The sequence below is a fragment of the Pristiophorus japonicus genome, chromosome 16 (genome assembly GCF_044704955.1).
Source record: "Pristiophorus japonicus isolate sPriJap1 chromosome 16, sPriJap1.hap1, whole genome shotgun sequence".
Lineage (NCBI taxonomy): Eukaryota > Metazoa > Chordata > Chondrichthyes > Pristiophoridae > Pristiophorus > Pristiophorus japonicus.
In genome coordinates, this window is record NC_091992.1 from 121,815,187 (window position 1) to 121,836,106 (window position 20,920).

Below are 20,920 nucleotides of genomic sequence, written 5' to 3' on the forward strand. Positions count from 1 at the left end.
AGCTCATCTGCTGTTGAAACCCTCATCCATTTCTTTGTTACCTCTATACTTGACTACTCCAACGCACTCCTGGCTGGCCTCCCACATTCTACTCTACGTAAATTGAGGTCATCCAAAACTCGACAGCCCGTGTCCTAACTCACACCAAATCCTGCTCACTCATCACCTCTGTGCTCGCTGACCTACATTGGCTCCCGGTTAAGCAATGCCTCAATTTCAAAATTCTCTTCCTTTTTTACAAATCCCACCATGTAGGAGCTGTAGGAAAAGGAAGAGTAAAGCTTTGTAGTTGCACACGGGTGTATGCACATGGCTGTATGAGAAAATGTCGTGCTAAGTTTCTGTTCTTATGGTTATTAATCAGTCCAGTGGTGGTAACTAACTGACCCGTACAACTGTAAGTGAATCCCCGGCATCGCGGGCAGCAACTGCTACTGCTGCGCTGGCGCTGCCCACTTCCTCCTCCTCCTCAGATTTGTCTGCAGAAGATGTGTGCTTAGCGCCTTGTTCCTCCTGCAGCTCCAATCCTCGCTGCTACGCAATGATATGTAGCGCACAGCACACCATGATCATTCAGAAGACCCTGGCTGGTGAGTACTGAAGGGCGCCTCCAGATCTGTCTAGGCATCTGAAGCCCAACTTGAGCATATCCAATAACACATCTGGTTATCATATGGCTTTAGTTGTACTATTCTTGGGCTTCATTGGTTGGGTTTCTCACGCATGTCATCAGCCAAATTTGAAGGGGGAATTCTTTGTCTCCTAGCAGCCACCCCCTTGAGTCTGCTCGCAGGTCCAAAGAAGTCAGGGAGCTTTTACTACTACAGGATGAAAGCATCATGGCAGTTCCCCAGGAATCTGGTGCACACCTGCATAATCTCTCTTTGTGGTTGCACACCAGCTGAACAATGATGGAATGAAACACCTTACGGTTTAGGAATATTCTTGATTAATGTGGGGGCGCACGGATTTCCATATATGTGCAGTCAATTACGCCCTGCACCTAAAGGAAGCCAGCCAGAGACACAACCTGAGCACTCACAGGCGAAGTTGACATAAGTTCCGGCTCTGGAAAACAACCCAGGGACCTGCCTTTTGTATTTCTGTACAGCTGACTAAGAGATCCTGGATATGTCTCTGGTAGCACCCTGGAAGGATCTCGAGGTAAAATGTTGAGGGCGTTGGTTACCTTCATAGCCACTGGTAATACAAGGCCACCAGTTTCAGAAGGGAACAGGTCTTTTAGAAGGCTGCAGATTCTGCCACCGCCTGACACGACAACCTCAGTCTCCATACACACTGCTCTTCCGAGAGGCCAAGGAAACTGAGCCTCTGCCTGTACACCTGGTTTTGCGGGTAGTGCCTCCTGTGAGCTCGACCCCTCTGCTGCTCCCTTTTCTGCTGCTCCCCTCTCTGCTCATCACCTGCAGGTATTTCCAGAGCAGGTTGTTGTTGCTGCTGATGGTCATCTTGCTCCTCGCCTGAGATCCAATCTAAAGCAGCCAAGGCATCACTCATCCTGATCTGAGTCGCAAAATCTTCAAAGTGCAAAAATTAGCCTCTCGCCACAAGTACTCTCAAAAAACCTTTTCCCAGTGGTAAGTAAGAAAGCAGCTGTGAGCTCTGAGTATTTATTGCTATATTTGCCTGACTTTTAATGAGCCTCATGAATTGCTGTTCTGTTCTTGCCTTGGTTTCCATGGCATGTTTCAGGAAGCCCGTTAAATCACTGGATGCGCGATGCGTCGTTAAATTTTAATGTAGGTTAAAATACTGCTGGAATTGATGGGGTCAAAATTACCCCTTTCTATAAGAGCCGTGACTGCCTCAAAAAGCGGCCTAGTCAGCGTGGAGTCACCGACATTTTATAAATTGCCTTCCATGTTTTTGCCTGCGATGATGGTCACCACACTGCATGTGTAGCTGCCTCGTCGGGCATGCGCTATCCCCCTTCCGACCGGCGGCGACCCCGTTTGACCGTGGGAAATTGCGCCACGGGAAATTGCCCCGTGGGAGCGGATCGGCTGCTGGTTGATGCCACTGATGGCATTCCCCAGCGGGAGCTGTGTGTATCTAGGCGGAGCATCCGTCTTTAAAGCAGAGGGTGCTCTGCCGTGGCTGCCTTTTTATTTTAATTGTCGGCCGACTTCGAGCTTGGCCCGACAATAGTGGCCATGGGTTCGCCCGGCACCCCGTCTTGGGTGCCAGGCTATTGGCCTGGCCGAAACCCTCCCTGGTGGCCTAGTGGACCTAACTAAAATAAATGCAGAATTCGTAGCGGCCCTCCCTTTTAACGGCATGGATGAGTCGGAGCGGTGACCGACCTGACACAATGGCACCATGGATTGGGGGGAAGAAAAAAATAAAAAATCGGTAAGTGCACCCCGTTTAGAGCGGAGGGCAATTTTGGCTCCAACCAATTAACATATTTAAATTTCTAATCCTCCTTTCCAGAGAGGGTTAGGCGTAACAAGCCAAACACACCCGAGTTAAACCCAGAAGTCAAAGCTTTGGAGCCAGTTTTCAGACGCAACCGAGTTTTGGGCCATATTAGTCTCCCATCCGCACTTAAACCCACGCGTAGCTCCAGGTTAAAATTACTCCATGTCTTTCTCACACCCACTGGTAGTATTTCTGTCAACCAAGCATTGGAAGGTGACACAGAGGACAATAATGAAGATGAGATGAAGAATGTTATCTTAGCATTTTCTGGTACCTCCTTGTCTATTCTTTCATGTACTCTTTCCCATGTCTAATATGGAAGCATGTCAGACACACAGGAGACATTAGTCCACAATTTCTCACTCCGCCACCGTAACTTTACCAGAAATAAATGGGGTTGCAGCTGCACTTTGGGTGAAGTTATGGCAATGGAGCAAGGGTCGCTCTGAAGAAATTCTGGCCCATTGAGCCTTCAATTTACCGTAGAATTCTATAATGCATATTCAATTTTAAAAGTATGGACCCTTGTAGTGGCTGATTTGGCTGTGGTAGCTTGTAATGACATTGACCTCGGGTGGATCCTTGCTTTCACCTAGCTGCCAATATAAGGGTACGTTCAATGTAATGCAATATAAATGAGGGTACAGTACCACAGTAATTATTAGTAAATTAGTAGCACTAGTAATCTAGAGTCCTGGACTAATGATCCGGAGTTCAAATCCCATCATGGGAGCTGGGATTGTCCTTTAGGGAATTAAATCTGCTGTCCTTACCTGATTGGGCCTACATGATTGACTCTTAACTGCCTCTGAAATGGTCTAGGAAGCCACTCAATTGTACCAAACTGCTACGAAAAACAATAATATGAACAAAACTGGACACACCCAGCCCAGTTGGCCCTGTAAAGTGCTCCTCAATAACATCTGGGGACTTGGGAGAGCTGTCCCACAGACTAGTAACGCAACAGTCATAATAATCCGCATAGAATTATACCTTTCAGGCAACATCCCAGACTCCCCCATCACCATCTCTGTCCTGTCCCACCGGCAGAACAGACTCACCAAAGGTGGCGGCACAGCGGTACACAATCGGGAGGGAGTAGCCCTGGGAGTCTTCAACATTAATTCTGGACCCAATGAAGTCTCATGGCATCAGGTCAAACATGGGCAAGGAAACTTCCTGCTGAATACCATCAACTGCCCTCCCTCAGCTGATGATTCAGTAGTCCTCTAACTTGAACACCACTTGGAAGAAGCACTGAGGGTAGCAAGGACATAGAATGTACTCTGGGTGGGGGACTTCAATGTCCATCACCAAGAGTGGCTCGGTAGTACCACTACCCACCAAGTAAGCCTGCGGCAGATGGTGAGAGAAACAACACGAGGGAAAAATCCTACTTAACCTCGTCCTCACCAATCTACCTCACAGATGCATCTGTCCATGAAAGTACTGGTAGGAGTGACCATCACACAGTTCTTGTGGAAACAAAGTCCTGTCTTCACACTGAGGACACCCTCCATTGTGTTATGTGGCACTAGCACCATGCTAAATGGAAGAGATTCAGAACAGATCTAGCAACTCGAAACTAGGCATCCATGAGGCACTGGGGGCCATCAGCAGCAGCAGAATTGTATTCCACCACAAGCTGTAACCTCATGGCCCGGCATATCCCTCACTCTACCATTACCATCAAGCCAGGGGACCAACCTTGGTTCAATGGGATGTGTAGAAGAGCATGCCAGGAGCAGCACCAAGCGTACCTAAAAATGAAGTGCAACCTGGTGAAGCTGCAACTCAAAACTACATGTATGTCAAACAGCAGAAGCAAAATGCTATAGACAGAGCTAATCAATCCCACAACCAAAAGATCAGATCAAAGCTCTGATGTCCTGCCACATCCAGTCATGAATAGGTGGACAATTAAACAATTAATGGGAGGAGGAGGCTCCATGAACATCCCCATATTCAATGATGGGGGAGTCCAGCAAGTGAGTGCAAAAGACAAGACTGAAGGTTTTGCAACGATCTTCAGCCAGAAGTGTCGAGTGGATGATCCATCTCGCCCTCCTGAGGTCCCCACCATCACAGAAGCCAGTCTTCAGCCAATCTAATTCACTCCAAGTGATATCAAGAAACAGCTGAGTGCACTGGATACAGCAAAGGCTATGGGCCCCGACTGTAGTGCTCCAGAACTAGCCATGCCTCTAGCCAAGCTGTTCCAATACAGCTAAAACACTGGCATCTATCTACCTGACAAAGTGGAAAATTGTCCAGGTATGTCCTGTCCATAAAAAGCAGGACAAATCCAATCCAGCCAATTACCCCTCCATAAATCTACTCTCAATCATCAGCAAAGTGATGGAAGGGATCGTCGACAGTGCTAACAAGTGGCACTTACACACCAATAATCTGCTCACCATAATGCTCAGTTTGGCTTCCGCCAGGACCACTCAGCTCAAAACCTCATTGAACGCTTGGTCCAAACATGGACAAAAGAGTTGAATTCCAGATATGAGATGAGAGTAACTGCTCTTGATATCAAGGCAGCATTTGACCAAGTGTGGACCCATTGTAAAATTGAAGTATGGGAATCGGGGAATACTCTCTACTGGCTGGAGTCATACCTCACACAAAGGAAGATGATTGTGGTATTTGGAGGCCAATCTTCTCAACTCCAGGGCATCGCTGCATGAGTTCCTCAGGTCAATATCCTAGGCCCGACCATCTTCAGCTGCTTCATCAATGACCTCTCAATCATAATGTCAGAAGTGGGGATATTCGCTGATGATTTCTGTGTTCAGTTCCATTCGCAACTCCTCAGATAATGTACGAGGGCACAACATTCAGGCTTGGGATAATAAGTGGCAAGTAACATTCGCGCCACACAAGTGGCAGGCAATGACCATCTCCAACAACGAGAGTCTAACCACCTCCCCTTGACATTCAACAGCATTACCATCATCAAATCCCCTACCATCAACATCCTGGGGTCGCCATTGACCAGAAATTTAACTGGACCAGCCGCATAAGTACTGTGGCTACAAGAGCAGATCATAGGCTGTGTATTTTGCATCGAGTGACTCACCTCCTGACTCCCCAAAGCCTTTCCACCATCTACAAAGCACCAGTCAGGAGTGTGATGGAATACTCTCCACTTGCTTGGATGTGTGCAGCTCCAACAACACTCAAGAAGCTCGACACCATCCAGAACAAAGCAGCCGGCCTGATAGGCACCCCATCCACCACCTTAAACATTCACTCCCTCCACCGCTGGCACACCATGGCTGCATTGTGCACCATCTACAAGATGCACTTCAGAAACTCGCCAAGGCTTCTTCAACAGCACCTCCCAAACCCATGACCTCTACCACCTAGAAGGACCACCACTTCCAAGTTCCCCTCAAAGTCACACACCATCCTGACTTGGAAATATACCACCGTTTCTTCATCGCCACCAGGTCAAAATCCTGGAACTCCCTACCTAACAGCACTATTAGAGTACCTTCACTACACGGACTGCAACAGCTCAAGAAGGTGGCTCACCACCACCTTCTAAGGGGCAATTACGCTCCTATGCTGGGTGTTGCCAGTGACGCTCACATCCAATGAATGAACAAAAAAAAATGGTATTTTCTTTGGTTATGATTATTCTTTTGAGTGGCATGTGTCACAGAAAAGTGGTCTTTTACTAGTGATACATATTTTCAACAGCATCTTAAAAAGCTAAAAGGAGGTAACCTACAATACAACGCTGAGAGAGTCTCCAGATTTGTGGTGGTTTGCTGCATGCTCCTTAACTTTGCCTTGAAAAGGTAGCAACCCTTAGAACCAGCTTGGAATGAAGATATGTTGGCTCAGCGGCAGGAAGATTAGCAGGAAGCCATGGATGAAGAGGAAGAGCAAGGGCCATTAATCCTGCCAGATGCCAAAGCTCTATTACAGTGAATCATTGAGAAATGCTTTAGTTGAATCATCCCTCCACTTTGCCCCAACAATGCCTCCCACCATCACACACAATCCTTACATCCTCCAGATGAATGCCCTCAAATTCTACACCTGTATGGTTATTGGAATGACATCACTAGGCATGGTTAAACAAATACTAATGCAAAGAAATTGTCCACAACTGTTTCAGAATGGATCATTTGAGAATTATGAACTAAAGTTTTAAAACTAAAAATCACCCCAGTGCAAACCCCTAGTGCCTATTTTATGTACTCTTTTGCCTAATCTGGTGCTCCTAGGAATTTCTACCCCGGTGGTTACAGCATGGGAAATGGAAGGCTGCTGATCATCCACTGAGGGCACTTGAGATGGCCATGATAAGTGACCTCAAGAGCTCTGTAATTAGAAGGCCCGGCTGCAGACTGCAGTGTTTTGATGGTGGCCGGTGACGGCTGGCCAGCTGCCTGCACTGGTTGCGGGGCTGGCGGGCGAGTAGGCATGCTGTTTTCCTGAGAGAGGACAGCATGAGTCTCTCACATGACACTACTACCACTCTCATGGGACTGCACCTCAGCAACCCCATTGCTCTATGTGAAAACAGTGCAAGCACGATATGATGCTTTGGAAATCTCTGCCCACACTTACCTTCATGCTTTGAAAGTTGGAGGAGATAGTGGGGCTGAAATTCAGGGTCCTGGGAAGGACCGTTACCGCGGGTTTTCGGTGGCCATTCTGTAAAGTTGATTGGCCGCTGCATTCTGGTCGATTGGCCCCCGCCACGCATATTCAGCACGGGATGTTTTTCAGCGGTGAGAACTTCCACCGCGTTAAGGGGCTTGCGGCCGTGGTGATGTCATCAGGGTGCGCACCACTGCGACGTGGCCACGCCACCCATATTCACCTATAAAAAGTGAGGTTTTTCTTGGACAATGCCCTGCCATCTTTTTGGGTCAGTACACTTTGCCGTGCTACTCGACACCGCTGGAGGAGGAGAACAGAGGATTCCTGTGATCGGGGCTATTTTTGGTGCAAACTTTTGCTGGTGCTTTTGTGCACTTGTTTAAGCTGCTGAGTCGTGTTTATCAGTTTTGCGAGAGTTTTCAGGACTTTCAGCTCTGACTGCTTAGTGGAGGTTTGTCGGCCTCATTCTGTGCTCCATAGAGGCCTGCGTGTCAAGGTGCAGCCTTCACACACAATGGGATCAGTGTTGGCAGAGGAATGCCTTGTACACCTTGTCAGATGCAGGGCGGCACGCAGGAAAAGGCGGCGCCATCAGCCATGTGCAGAGAGGCAGTGGGCAAGGGAGGCAGCAGTCATGGCTGCCCAACATCCAGAAGGGCCAGCAGATGTGCGCAGGCCTCCACCGAGAGAGGTGGCCAGGAAGGAGATGGTGTCAGGGGGAGGATCAGGTATGCTGACGCCCCCCCCCCCGCGTACTGGGGCCAGGAGCCTTGCCAGCAACAGCCTGCAGAGGAGGACGAGGGGAAAGGCGATCTCCAGCTGCCATGGGAAGGTGGCATTCACAGACCTGAGGAAAGAAGGCCCTACCGTCAAAGGGTCTACAGACATCAGTTCTCCTTCCTGGAGCTCAGTAATGAGCAATGCTTGCAAAGGCTCAGGTTTCAAAAGGACGTACTGAGGGAGCTCTGCAATGTCCTGTGCCAAGATCTGGAGCCTCACACAAGGCTCAGGACCGCTCTGATCATTGAGACCAAGGTCACCATAGCTCTGAACTTTTATGCTATGGGGTTTTTACAGTCTGTGACTGCAGACATTTCCAACATTTCACAATTCTCTGCACATCGCTCCATCAGGCAAGTCACCGATGCACTGTATAGGAGACAAGTGGACTATATCTCATTCCCGATGACCAGGGCAAAGCAGGTCAAGCGGCAGGCCAGATTTGCCCGCATTTCAGGGTTCCCCAGGGTGCCATCGACTACACACACGTTGGCCTGAGGGCGCCACAGCACAATTCCGAGATCTTTGTCAACCGCAAGGGATTCCACTCCCTCAATGTGGAGCTGGTGTGTGACCACCAGCGTAGGATCCTGGCAGTTGATGCCAGGTACCCAGGTAGCAGCTATGATTCCTTCATTCTGTGCCAGACCAGTGTGCCCGCCCTCTTTGACCCAAATCAAGATTGTGGATGGCTGCTTGGCCACAAGGAATACATTCCCTGTCCACTTGGTTGCTGACTCCACTACGGAACCTCAGGACAGCGGCCGAGCATCCCAACTGTTAAGCCCTTACACACTACAGCAAATCAACACGAGGCACATACTGGAGACAAGGCCACTCTGTGACCTGTACCTTTATTCACAGGACTAAGAAGTGATGACCCTGCGTGGGACCTACCTTTATATACTTGGATGGCCAGGTGAGCAGTGTCTCCCACAAGTTCACCCCCTGTGGTCAAGGTGTGCATTTTTTATGTGTATACAGTGCACAGTGTTGTTACATGAAGGTTACAGTTACATGAAGGTTACAAACATGACACCAACACTGCTGCTCATTCTAACACCAGGTGCATCATCGAGTACTGCATTGGGATCCTCAAGCAGAGGTTCCGTTGCCTGGACCGGTCTGGTGGTGCCTTGCATTACTCTCCTGAACAAGCCTCCATATTCGTGGTGGTCTGCTGCATGCTGCACAACTTGGCCATCATGAGGGGCCAGCCGCTGGAGGTTGAGCCAGCAGTACCACCTGATGAGGAGGATCCCTGTCGCCACCCAGCCAGGAGGCGTCGTCGCCATCGCAATCCCGCAAGGGAGGTGCAGATACGTCTGATTGCTGCTCGATTCACATAATCCCATCTACACATGACTCTTCAGCTCCTATTTTCCATGGCCATCCCAATAAGTGCCTTCACACAGAATTGTCCACTCTCAAATGAAACACCTGGCCAGATATATGTGCAAAAAATAAAGATTTATCAAATGATGCATGTCAGTGCAAAAACACAACAGAACAAAAAACAGAACCATAAACTAACACAAAAACATCATTTTTTACCCTTGTGCATCTCCTTGTAACACCTCTCATGCATGCCTATCCTAATACTACGCCTAAGTGTCTCCCGTGTGGCTGCATCATGGGTCTGGGAAGGATGCTGTGGTTGTTGTGTCGGAGCTACAGATGCCCTTGTGGGACGCCCTTGAACACCTTTGGGTCTGGAAGGGCCGGGTGCAGACTGGGCAGGACCGTCCTGGGAGGATTCAGTCTGGCTTGGCTCGGGCGAGGCCATGATTGGAGGCACTGGCGGTGTGCCAGGTCTGGGGCCAGGAATGTTGTGATCCTGAGAGAGCCTGAGTCACTCACCAGGGGTGGAACCTTACCACCACCACAACACTGAGGGAGATCAGGTCGGTGCAGTGGCCCGACACCAGAAGGTCCCCCCTGGCTCGTATTGGACCCAGCCGCGAATGCAACACTGAGGTGTCGGGTGGCATCGAGCTGAAACTATGAGAGCAGTCAGAGTCTCAAAGCCAGCAGACATGGCAGCAATTTGACGCTCCATGGTAGCAGTAAGACACTCCATGGCCTGTTGCCCAGAGTGCATAAGAGCATTCTGAGCCTCCAGGGCCGCGGCCATCCTCTCCAATCCAGCATTGATGCGCTCATACCCTCGCTCCTGTGCTGAAATGGAGCTAGCACATCTCCTGCAGGTTGCAACATTACAGCTGGATTCGCACAATCACTCTGGGAGTCCATCATCGCCTGCACACTGGCAATGATGGACTCCAAGGTGTGCGCAGAGCTGTCGACTATGCAGGAGACGGATTCCTCCACACTCCTCTTCATTTCTGACAGCCTCTCTGGCACACTTGTTAGTGCCCCCAACATCTGCGAATACATGGCCTCCACCCTTCTTTCATAAGCTGCTAAATCGATGGCATCATCTGAGTCCTCGACAGCAGAACTCCGGTGCAGACTCAGCCCCCGGAGAGATGGTACATGAGGTTGCCTAGCCCTGTCACCATGCTGCAGCCCGCTGTACTACCTCATCTATATCAGACCGCGCACTCCCAGTATCTGAGCTGGCGCATGTGCGTGGAAGCAGTGACATGTTAATGCCATCAGTGTCCTCTTCCTCCTCAGTTGCATCCCCAAACGATGGAGTGCTCTGGATGCTCTCAGCAGGCTTGACCCTTCAATGTCCTCACTGCTGTGATTTGTGATGTCTGTGCTTATGCGGAGAAGGATCTCATGCAGGTCTCCAGCTGGTCTGTGAGATCTCTCATGACTGCCGACTGTGCTGGGTGTGCTGCCACTCGATCTGTCATCTGCAAACATAAATGGGAGAAGGGCTACCATGAGGGGGAGGTGGGGAATGAAAGCATGGAGGCTGCAACTAGCAGACTTCCAGAAGGAAGAGCAATAGGCGCTGGCGCATTCAAGGAGAGAGTGCATTAATGGAGGGCCTTCACTTACCCACATCGGCATCAGCAGTACCCTGGCCCCCAGGGAAGGCACCATGTTCGCCCACGAGTGCCTCAACCCTCTCCTCCAAAGGTGTGAGGACCTTGATGTCTGCCTCGCCACCACCAGTCCTCCTTTGCTTGACTCAATTGTGAGCCAGTTTGACCAGCAAAACAAAGAATGGTTGGTGAGTACTGATAGATCCTTACTATACAGTATAAATGCACACGGGACCCATGCTTGAGAGAAGGTCAGTCTGTGACCTGTCCTTTATTCCTTAGCACTCAAAGTGATGAAGGTGGGTGGAGCTTCCTCTTTTGTACCTGAAGGCCCAGGTTAGGAGTGTCTCCCACCTAGTGGTCATTGTTCTCACAGTGTACAACTTAGGTCAGATTATACATGGGTTACAATGCTGGTTGAATACATGACATCACCTCCCCGCCCAAAGTCTTATTGGGATCACAGGTTGAGAGTGAACTCTACATCGTGTTCTTCCTCTGCTTCTTCTATGGGGTTGCTGAACCTCCTTTTTGTTTGATCCACGTGTTTGCGGCAGATTTGTCCATTGGTAAGTTTAACTACCAGAATCGTATTTCCCTCTTTGGCAATCACAGTGCCTGTGAGCCATTTGGGCTCTGCAGCGTAGTTGAGGACAAAGACAGGGTCATTGACATCAATACATCGCGCCCTCGCATTCCTGTCATGGTAGTCATATTGTGGCTGGCGCCTGCTCTCGACAATTTCTTTCATGGTGGGGTATATAAGGGATAACCGGGTTTTAAGCATCCTTTTCATTCGCAGCTCTGCGGGTGGAACCCCTGTGAGCGAGTGTGGTCGGGATCTATAGGTCAATAGGAGGCGTGATAAGCGTCTTTGTAGAGAACCACCTTGGATTCTGAGCATCCCCTGTTTGATTATCTGCACTGCTCGTTCTGCCTGGCCGTTTGAGGCCGGCTTGAACGGTGCCGTTCTGACATGGTTAATTCCATTGCCTGCCATGACGTCCTGGAATTCAGTGCTTGTGAAGCATGGGCCATTGTCGCTGACCAAGACATCCGGTAGACCGTTGGCAGCGAACATTGCCCGTAGACTTTCTACCGTGGCAGAGGATGTGCTTGAATTTATAATGTCACACTCGATCCATTTGGAGTAGGCGTCTACAACCAAAAACATTTTTCCCATGAAAGGACTTGCGTAGTCCACATGGATGCGTGACCAAGGCTTGGCGGGCCATGGCCAGGGACTAAGGGGGGCTTTCCTGGGCGCATTGTCCAGCTGGGCACACGTGTTGCACCTGCGAACACAAAGTTCCAGATCTGCGTCTCTCCCTGGCCACCAAACGTGTGATCTGGCAATTGCCTTCATCATGACAATGCCCGGGTGCTCATTGTGGAGTTCTCTAATGAACACCTCTCTGCCCATCTGGGGCATGACTACACGGTTTCCCCACAGTAGGCAATCAGCCTGAATCGAGAGTTCATCCCTGCGCCTGTGAAATGGTTTAAATTCCTCAGGGCATGCCCTGTACGTGGCTGCCCAGTCCCCATTCAGGACAAATTTCTTGACTAGAGACAATAGCGGGTCTCTATTTGTCCAGACTTTAATCTGACGGGCTGTCACGGGTGAGCCTTCGCTTCTGAAAACTTCAACAGCCATGACCATCTCAGCAGCATGCTCGGTAGCCCCTTCAGTGGTGGCTAGTGGGAGCCTGCTGAGTGCATCAGCACAGTTTTCGGTGCCCGGTCTGTGCCGAATTGTATAGTCATAGGCGGCTAACGTGAGTGCCCACCTCTGTATGCGGGCCGATGCGTTTGCATTTATGGCCCTGTTGTCGGCCAAAAGGGACGTTAGGGGTTTGTGATCTGTCTCCAGCTCAAATTTCCTGCCAAACAGGTACTGGTGCATTTTCTTTACAGCATATACACATGCGAGCGCCTCCTTTTCTACCATCCCGTTACCCCTTTCTGCCTGGGACAGACTCCTGGAGGCATAAGCTACCGGCTGTAACTGACCATTGACATTGACATGCTGCAACACACACCCGACACCATAGGATGACGCATCGCACGTTAACACAAGTTTCTTACATGGGTCGTATAGTGTTAACAGAGTGTTGGAACATAACAAATTGCGTGCTCTATTAAAAGCCCTTTCCTGGCTGTCCCCCCAGACCCATTCGCGACCTTTGCGTAGGAGCACATGTAACGGCTCTAGCAGCATGCTCAATTTGGGAAGAAAGTTACCAAAATAGTTCAGGAGTCCCAGGAACGAACCCAGCTCCGTCGTGTTACGGGATCTGGGTGCTCTCTGGATCGCTTCTGTCTTGTAGGGCTGATCCCGTCTGCTGCTACCCTCATCCCCAGGAATTCTACCTCTGGAGCTAGGAAGACGCACTTTGCCTTTTTCAGTTGCAGCCCTACACGGTCCAGTCTGCGTAGCACCTCCTCCAGGTTGTGGAGGTATTCTTCAGTATCGCAACCCGTGATGAGGATGTCGTCCTGAAAAATCACCGTCCTTGGAATCGACTTGAGGAGGCTTTCCATATTTCGTTGGAAGATCGCGGCGGCCGAGCGAATCCCGAACGGACATCTGTTGTACTCAAACAACCCCTTGTGTGTCGTGATGGTGGTCAGCTTCTTCGACTCACTCGCCAGCTCCTGGGTCATGTAAGCTGAGGTCAGGTCCAATTTTGAAAAAAGTTTGCCACTGGATAGCGTCGCAAAGAGGTCCTCCGCTCTCGGTAGCGGGTACTGGTCTTGGAGTGACACCCGATTGATGGTGGCCTTGTAATCGCCACATATCCTGACCGACCCATCCGCCTTGAGCACCGGCACAATCGGGCTCGCCCAATCACTGAATTCGACTGGCGAGATGATGCCTTCCTTCAGCAGGTGGTCCAATTCGCCTTCTATCTTTTCCCGCATCATGTACGGCACCGCTCTGGCCTTGTGGTGTACTGGCCTGGCGTCCGGGTTTATGTGAATCACTACCTTGGCCCCCATGAAAGTGCCGATGCCGGGTTGAAATAATGAGTCAAATTTGTCCAGGATCTGTGAGCATGATACTCGCTCCACAGAGGAAATTGCATTGACATCGCCCCATTTCTAGTTCATGACAGCAAGCCAACTCCTCCCCAGTAGTGCGGGACCGTCCCCTGGGACAATCCAGAGTGGCAACCTGTTCTCCGAATCTTTGTGGATCACGACTACTGTGGCGCTGCCTAGCACCGGAATGATCTGCTTTGTGTAAGTCCGTAGCTGTGCGACAATTGGACCCCCACAACTTTTCGAACTGTTTGATACCCATCAGGGACTGGCTGGCCCCCGTGTCTAGCTCCATTGATACTGGGTTGCGATTGAGGAGCACATTCATCATTATCGGTGGTGTCATGGTGTATGAACTGTATACGTGCTCCACATGAACTCGCTGAACTTCAGCTTCCAGCGATTTCCCCCAGCATTCATTTCTGCAGGTATTTTGCTCATCTCTGCAAACTCCGGCTGAGTGTGTGCCTCCACGCCTCCAACATGAGCTCTTGTTAGAAACAAAAGATCCCTTGCCAGTCGATCGTCCCTGACTGCCCCTGTTATTGTCCTTGAGTGCGCCATTAACAGGTGTTGATGGCCCCATTGCTGGCCGCATTGTCCATTGCAATGGTGTGAATCACCGTTCAGCTTGCCATTGTCTCTGTCGAACTCCCCCTCTGGGTTCGACTACATGTTGGGGCATGCCCAATTGCCCCTGTCTGCCTGGAGAACTGTGTGCTGCTTTAACAATGTTGAATCTCTGTCCCAATCATTCCTTAACACAGTACCTCTTGTCTGTTCTGCTAGTGGCCATGCTCGCGTGGTTTAAATCCCAGTTTCTCATCGCCATTGATAGGTCCTTACTATACGGTATAAATGCACACGAGGCCCATGCTTGAGAGAAGGTCAGTCTGTGACCTGTCCTTTATTCCAAAGTGATGAAGGTGGGTGGAGCTTCCCCTTTTGTACCTGAAGGCCCACCTAGTGGTCATTGTTCTCACAGTGTACAACTTAGGTCAGATTATACATGGGTTGCAATGCTGGTTGAATACATGACAAGTACCACTGTGACGACACATCAGAAATTAGTACACAAGTGTTTGTCCCTGACATATACATATATAATATATATATATGAGAGAGAGAGAGAGAGGTGTGAACAATGAAATGCTGCTTCAGTGACTAAACAGTGAGGATGGGAAATAAGAGAATGTTGAAGGAGAGGCTCGCAGATGCAGGTCAGCAGTTGGTGGAAGAGGTACTCACTTTCATAAGACGAATGATATAGTTGAAATGTTTTCTGCACTGCATGGGAATCCTCATGAATGGAGGTGCCTGAGACCTCTTCCCTCGATGCATTGCTTAAGACCTTATGACTTGGTCTCCCCATGTCGGGATACAGCAGTCTCCTCCTGCCCTCAACACCCTCCATGAGGGTCTCCAGCTCGGCATTTGTAAAGCAGTTTGTCCTCCTTGCTCCTCTAGTACCAGCCATCCTGAAAGCAAACTCTTTCCCTCCTTAAGGCCTAGCTGCAAACCCGACCTTTAAGAAGGCCAGGGAGCAGCTGGCTCGTTAGATCCACATTACCAACATGCTGAATTTCTCCGTGGTGATCCCGGTTCAATCAAGACACCTACACCGTTGTAAAGTGTAGTTTGCAGCTGCTCGCTAACGCAGGAACCCATTTTTCTGGGGAGGTGAATTTCAATCGGGGGCCAGTTGGTGTGCCAGCGTTCCTACGGAAGTAAATTTCGGCCCTGTTGGATCTTAACCCCATCTCTCCACCTTGGTTCTGTAACTCTTAATACCTTTGCCTAACAAAAACCTTAGCAATCTCAGTTTTGAGCTTTTCAATTGACCTAGCTGCAACATCTTTTTTGGGGAGGGAGTTCCAAATTTCCACTGCCCTTTGTGTGAAGAAGTGCTTTCTGCCATCACCCATATCAGCCTAGTTCTAATTTTAAGGTTATGCCCCCTTGTTCTGAACACTGCCACCAGAGGAAATAGTTTCTCTCTATCTTACCCTGTCATGCAGGAACTTGTCAAGGCTTCTTCAGCAGCACCTTCCAAACCTGGGAACACTGCCACCTAGAAGGACAAGGGCAGCAGGCACATGGGGACACCATCACCTGCAAGTTCCCCTCCAAGTTATACACTATCCTGTCTTGGAAATATATCGCCGTTCCTTCATCATTGCTGGGTCAAAATCTAAAACTCCCTCCCTAACAGCACTGTGGTTCAAGATGGCAGCTCACCACCACCTTCACACCACCACAACTAGAGATGGGCAAAAAGCTGGCCTTACCAGGAACATCCCAGGAACGAATAAAAAAGAATCCTTTAATCACCTTAAACACCTCAATTAGATCACCTTTTAATCTTTTATATTCAAGGGAATGCAAGCCTAGTCTATCTCAGTCAGACAGGGAAATGTTACCACCCCCCCACCCACAAGGGCCAAGAGGGAGGCTAAATTAACATTTCTAAAGGCTGAGATCTGCCTAGAACTTCCAGTTTTAATGAGAGTGGGTTGGAGGACAAGTGACCAACCTGCTTACGACAGTCGAGTCAGTTATTTACATATGCTAATGAGGCTCCATGCCTCAAATTTTAACAGAGTTTTACATTTTACATGGTGAGTATTAGTTGAGGGCGGGGCAAAGGAGCAGACATGCTGACATCCTGAGAGTGGATAAAACATAGTGCCACTGTTACTCAAATGGGGCTGGGGCTCATTACATTCACTGATCTATGAGTGAGCAGACTGCAGAAGATGAATAACTCCTTGAAAGCTTTTATCTATTTGGTCCATCAATCTGTCCATGGTGGACACCTGACTCTCCATGGTGGAGCCCAGAGTCTGCACAACAGCCATTTGAGCTACTATTAACGCTGCAAATGGTAACATTGGCTATTTTTGTGAGAGCACAATGCAGCATTCCTGGAGGTAGTCACACTCTCCAAGATCGACTGCAGAGTGCGGATGCCATGCATGATGATAGCATGCAGGCTGGAAGCGGACTCCTTCCAATACCTGAAAGCAGGCCTTCTAATACCTGAAAGAGGCAGGCAGTTTTTTCATTGCTAGGCCACTGAAGTCTTCAACTCTGTCCTGTTCAGCAGTGCTGGGAAAGTACCTTGCCCTTTTTTACTGAGGTGAATGAAGGGTTACAATATGCCGACACCCTGCTCAAATAAGCATGATGCTCATGGCTTTTGCTGCACCGCTAATCTCAAAGATTTCCTAATCTGCTTGGGAAAGGGCTGTGATGAGCGGTAGTCCTTCCTTGGTCTTGTTCCTCTTCCTGGCATTATGCGCCGGTTTGTCCTTCAGAAAGAGAGAACATGAGTTCGTGAATTACTCTTGAACAGGAAATTGGAGATGTGTAAGACTGATTTATATAGTGCATCTGCTGAGAGCTGGAGAAGAAGTAAGATGGAGCAGAATGGGGAGATGGATGGAAAGTCAGGTGTGTGGAATGTAAAATGAGGAAGGAATCCTGGGAGGAGTTGCTAGTTGTGCAAGTGCTAGGATATGAGAAGAGAATGCTGTTAGTGACTGATCTGAATACTGCATGTGATTGTGTTTGGAATGAGAGGTAGAACAGTGTGTCCTTGTAATTATATATTTAAGGGTGTGATGGAGGGGAGGGAATTTTCGAGAGTGGTGGGGGTGGGAGTTAAAGGAGTGTTGCAGGTATTGTTGGGAGAGATGGAACTCTCCTTTATTCTCTTGTGATGTTATTGAAGCTGTTTCTACATCAAATCCAGGCCTTGGGATTGATGCTGCTGACACTGATCCTCTCAGCCACTCCTGTTCAAGCCTGCTGGATATTCATCTTGGGATTCCTGTGGTGCTGGGGAATAGTACCTGCTTCCTTGCTCTGACCTCTTGATCCTCCTGACTCATTACTTCTAAGAACAGTTCAAACTGTTGCAACAAAATCAGACACAATGGACTGCAGCCATGCTTTAAGAGGTGCATTCCTGCTTTAAATAGGCCATGGGTGGCCCACTGTAAATTAAGACACGAAAATCGGTCAATCATTAAAATGAGACCCAGGAGTTAAAATAGCCTGAGCTTCATCATAGGGGTTTATTTGCTACTTAGTCCGGCCAAATCCTGTTCCAAGTTAAAATCAGAGCTATTGTAATATAAGTGCTCAACATTGTTGCAAGCAAGTTTTATTTGATTGGCTTCCTCTTGTTAAAATTAATGGATTCAGATTGAACCAATATTTCTGAAGCAAAGCGGCATATGTCATTTTGATCTGGCTTACTTAATTTGTATAGTATAAGGCAATTAATCCTTCATCTGTGAAAACAGTAATACATATCTAAATTATCACCTTTCTTTGACTATAGATAGATTTAGAAGAGTTGACAGATTTGTCTGAGATGCGAGAAGAAATAATGTCTCAAGTGATAAACGTAATGAAACAAGCTGAGGAGCATGAGGAATCGTTTGATAATTATTCATATTTGTGGGTGGATGATCGCAATGAATTTCTGGAAGAATTTCTCATATATGGACGTGTGCTCACACAGGAAGAAATTGAAGCTTATGGCGAAGGAGGTGTTCCTCTAACTCCACCTACTCTTGAACAATTTAAAAATCAGGTAATTTTATGTTACATGATATGATATCTTTCTAAATATATAGACATAAGCCTGGAAATTACTGCAATAGAGAGATATTACCATGTTAATGTTTAACACATGTATCAATTTCCTTTCTTCATTTATTTTAATTGGGTTATTGTCATCTTTAAAATAGTAGAGATACAAATGTGTTGCATGTTTATATGGTAATATTGTAATTTACTGGCCATAGAGAAAATTAAGTGGATTGGAGTGTGTTACAAGGGCTTCAGATAAATCAATAATTTAGGCACAGTTAGAATATTGTATTCAGATTTGGGCACCTTATTCTAGGAAGATATCGAGGCAATGGAGACAGTGCAGAAGATAAGAGATCAAATAGAGTGTTCAAAAATATGAGGTTTTGAAAAAGTGAATTGAGAAATGTCCACTTCTCTGTCAATTGGTAACAAGAGGCTGTAAATTTAAGATCATCACCAAAAGAAAAAGAGAAGTTAAGAGAATATTTTGTTACACAGGGGATTGTTGGGACATCGCAGGCCTTATCAGAATTAGTGATGGAAGCAGAATCCTTCATAGTTTTTAAAAGAGAAGTGGATAAATACTTGATTTTTTTAAGTGTTTGGGGAAAGAGCAGGACAATGGGATTAAGTCAGAAAGTCAGCATTGGTATGATTGGCTAAATGGCATCCTCGTGCTTCTCCGCCATACTTTAGTGCCTCAGCAGGGATTCCATTTGCTCCTGATGCCTTTTTGTTCTTGAGCTGATGGATGGCCTTTTCTACCTCGTGTAGGGCTGGGGCTTTGCTGAGATGGTGGCAGATAGCATGTTGCGGGAGGGAGTCATGGATACTTGTGTCAAAGGCAGTCTCAAGTAGCTTATGGTCTACAGGGCTGTAGTGATACCCGCCCTCCTATATGGCTTAGAGACGTGAACCATATACAGTAGACAGCTCAAAGCGTTGGAGAAATACCACCAATGCTGTCTCAGCAAGATCCTGCAAATCCACTGGGAGAATAGATGCACCAACGTCAGTGTTCTTGATCAGGCCAACATCCCCAGCATCGAAGCACTGACCACACTCGATCAGCTCCATTGTACGGACCACATCGTCCACATGCCCGACACGAGACTCCCAAAGCAGGCGCTCTATTTGGAACTCCTACATGGCAAGCGAGCCTCAGGTGGGCAGAGGAAACGTATCAAGGACACCCTCAAAGTCTCCTTCATAAAGTGCAACATCCCCACCGGCACTTGGGAATCCCTGGTCCAAGACCGCCCAAAGTGGAGGAAGAGCACCCAGAAGGGCACTGAGCACCTTGAGTTTCGTCGCTGAGAGCATGCAGAAAACATGCAGAAGGAGCGTGCAGCAAACCAGACTCCCCATCAACCCTTTCCTTCAACGACTGTCTTTCCCACCTGTGACAGAGACTGTAATTCCCGTATTGTCTTCCTCGATTTCGAAGGACTGCACATGATGACGATGAAATGGCTTCCTTCTGTGCTGAAAAATTCATATCAAAATATGGAGCTCACACATTACTTGGAAAATAAGAATCTAAATGGGGAAGAGGAGAAAATGGATCTGGGAGTACAAATATACAAATCCCTAAAAGTAGCAACACAGGTTAATAAGGCCATAAAAATGCAAACTGAGCATGAGGGGTTATTTCTAGAGGAACAAAATTGAAAAATAGAGAAGTTATACTAAACATATATCGAACATTGGTTAGACCACACTTGGAGTACTGTGTGCAGTACAGGTTGCCATATTATAAAAAGGATATAGAGGCACTGGAGTGGGTACAACTAAGATTTACAAGGATGATACCAGAACTGCGAGGTTATATCTATCAGGAAAAGATTAACAGGCTGGGTCCCTTTTCTCTTGAAAAATGGTAATCTAATTGTAATGACTCAAGAGTCTGGTTACTGTAAACTCACTTAGGTGCAACTTGATCCATCTTTATTCCAGCCCGAGAGTGCCTATGTGACAAAGACACCCAGCTTAGAAACAGGTGACCAAGCACACATGCCCCATGCGTACAGCCTGATGACCTCCGACCGCGGCACCTTCTGATGTCTGCTGACCTCCAAGCATTAATACATAACAATATCCCCCTTTTAAAATCTTAACAACAGTCTTTTTACAAATTAAGACAGTCTAGGGCTTTCCTTTCTCAAGTTGATCATCTCAGTTCAACTTTGGCTCTGGGTGAGTGTTCTGAGTTCATTGAGACTGAGGGCTGAGTAGCAGGTCTGATGGGAGTGGTCATGACCACATCAGAGACTGAAGGTTCAGAGTCAGTAATGTCAGCAGAGTCCTCTGATGAGTGAACAATGCTTGATTGGTCACTAATTGCATCTTCCTCACTCGGTTCCAGTTCATCCGTGTGCCGCAGTTTAACCTGATCAAGGTGTTTCCTGCATGTTTGCCCATTCTTGAGCATGACAATAAACACTCTGTTACCCTCCTTGGCT

At 48.1% G+C, this 20,920-nt stretch overlaps 1 protein-coding gene across 1 annotated transcript in view; it reads left to right on the forward strand.

Moving 5' to 3' along the window:
* Positions 1 to 20,920, forward strand: part of LOC139226779 (dynein axonemal heavy chain 17-like) — a 1,002,254-nt gene that overhangs the window by 397,501 nt on the left and 583,833 nt on the right. Inside the window, exon 20 of the mRNA XM_070857781.1 lies at positions 18,202 to 18,456. Within this exon, the coding sequence (XP_070713882.1) occupies positions 18,202 to 18,456 (255 nt within the window). The remainder of the gene's footprint in view (positions 1 to 18,201; positions 18,457 to 20,920) is intronic.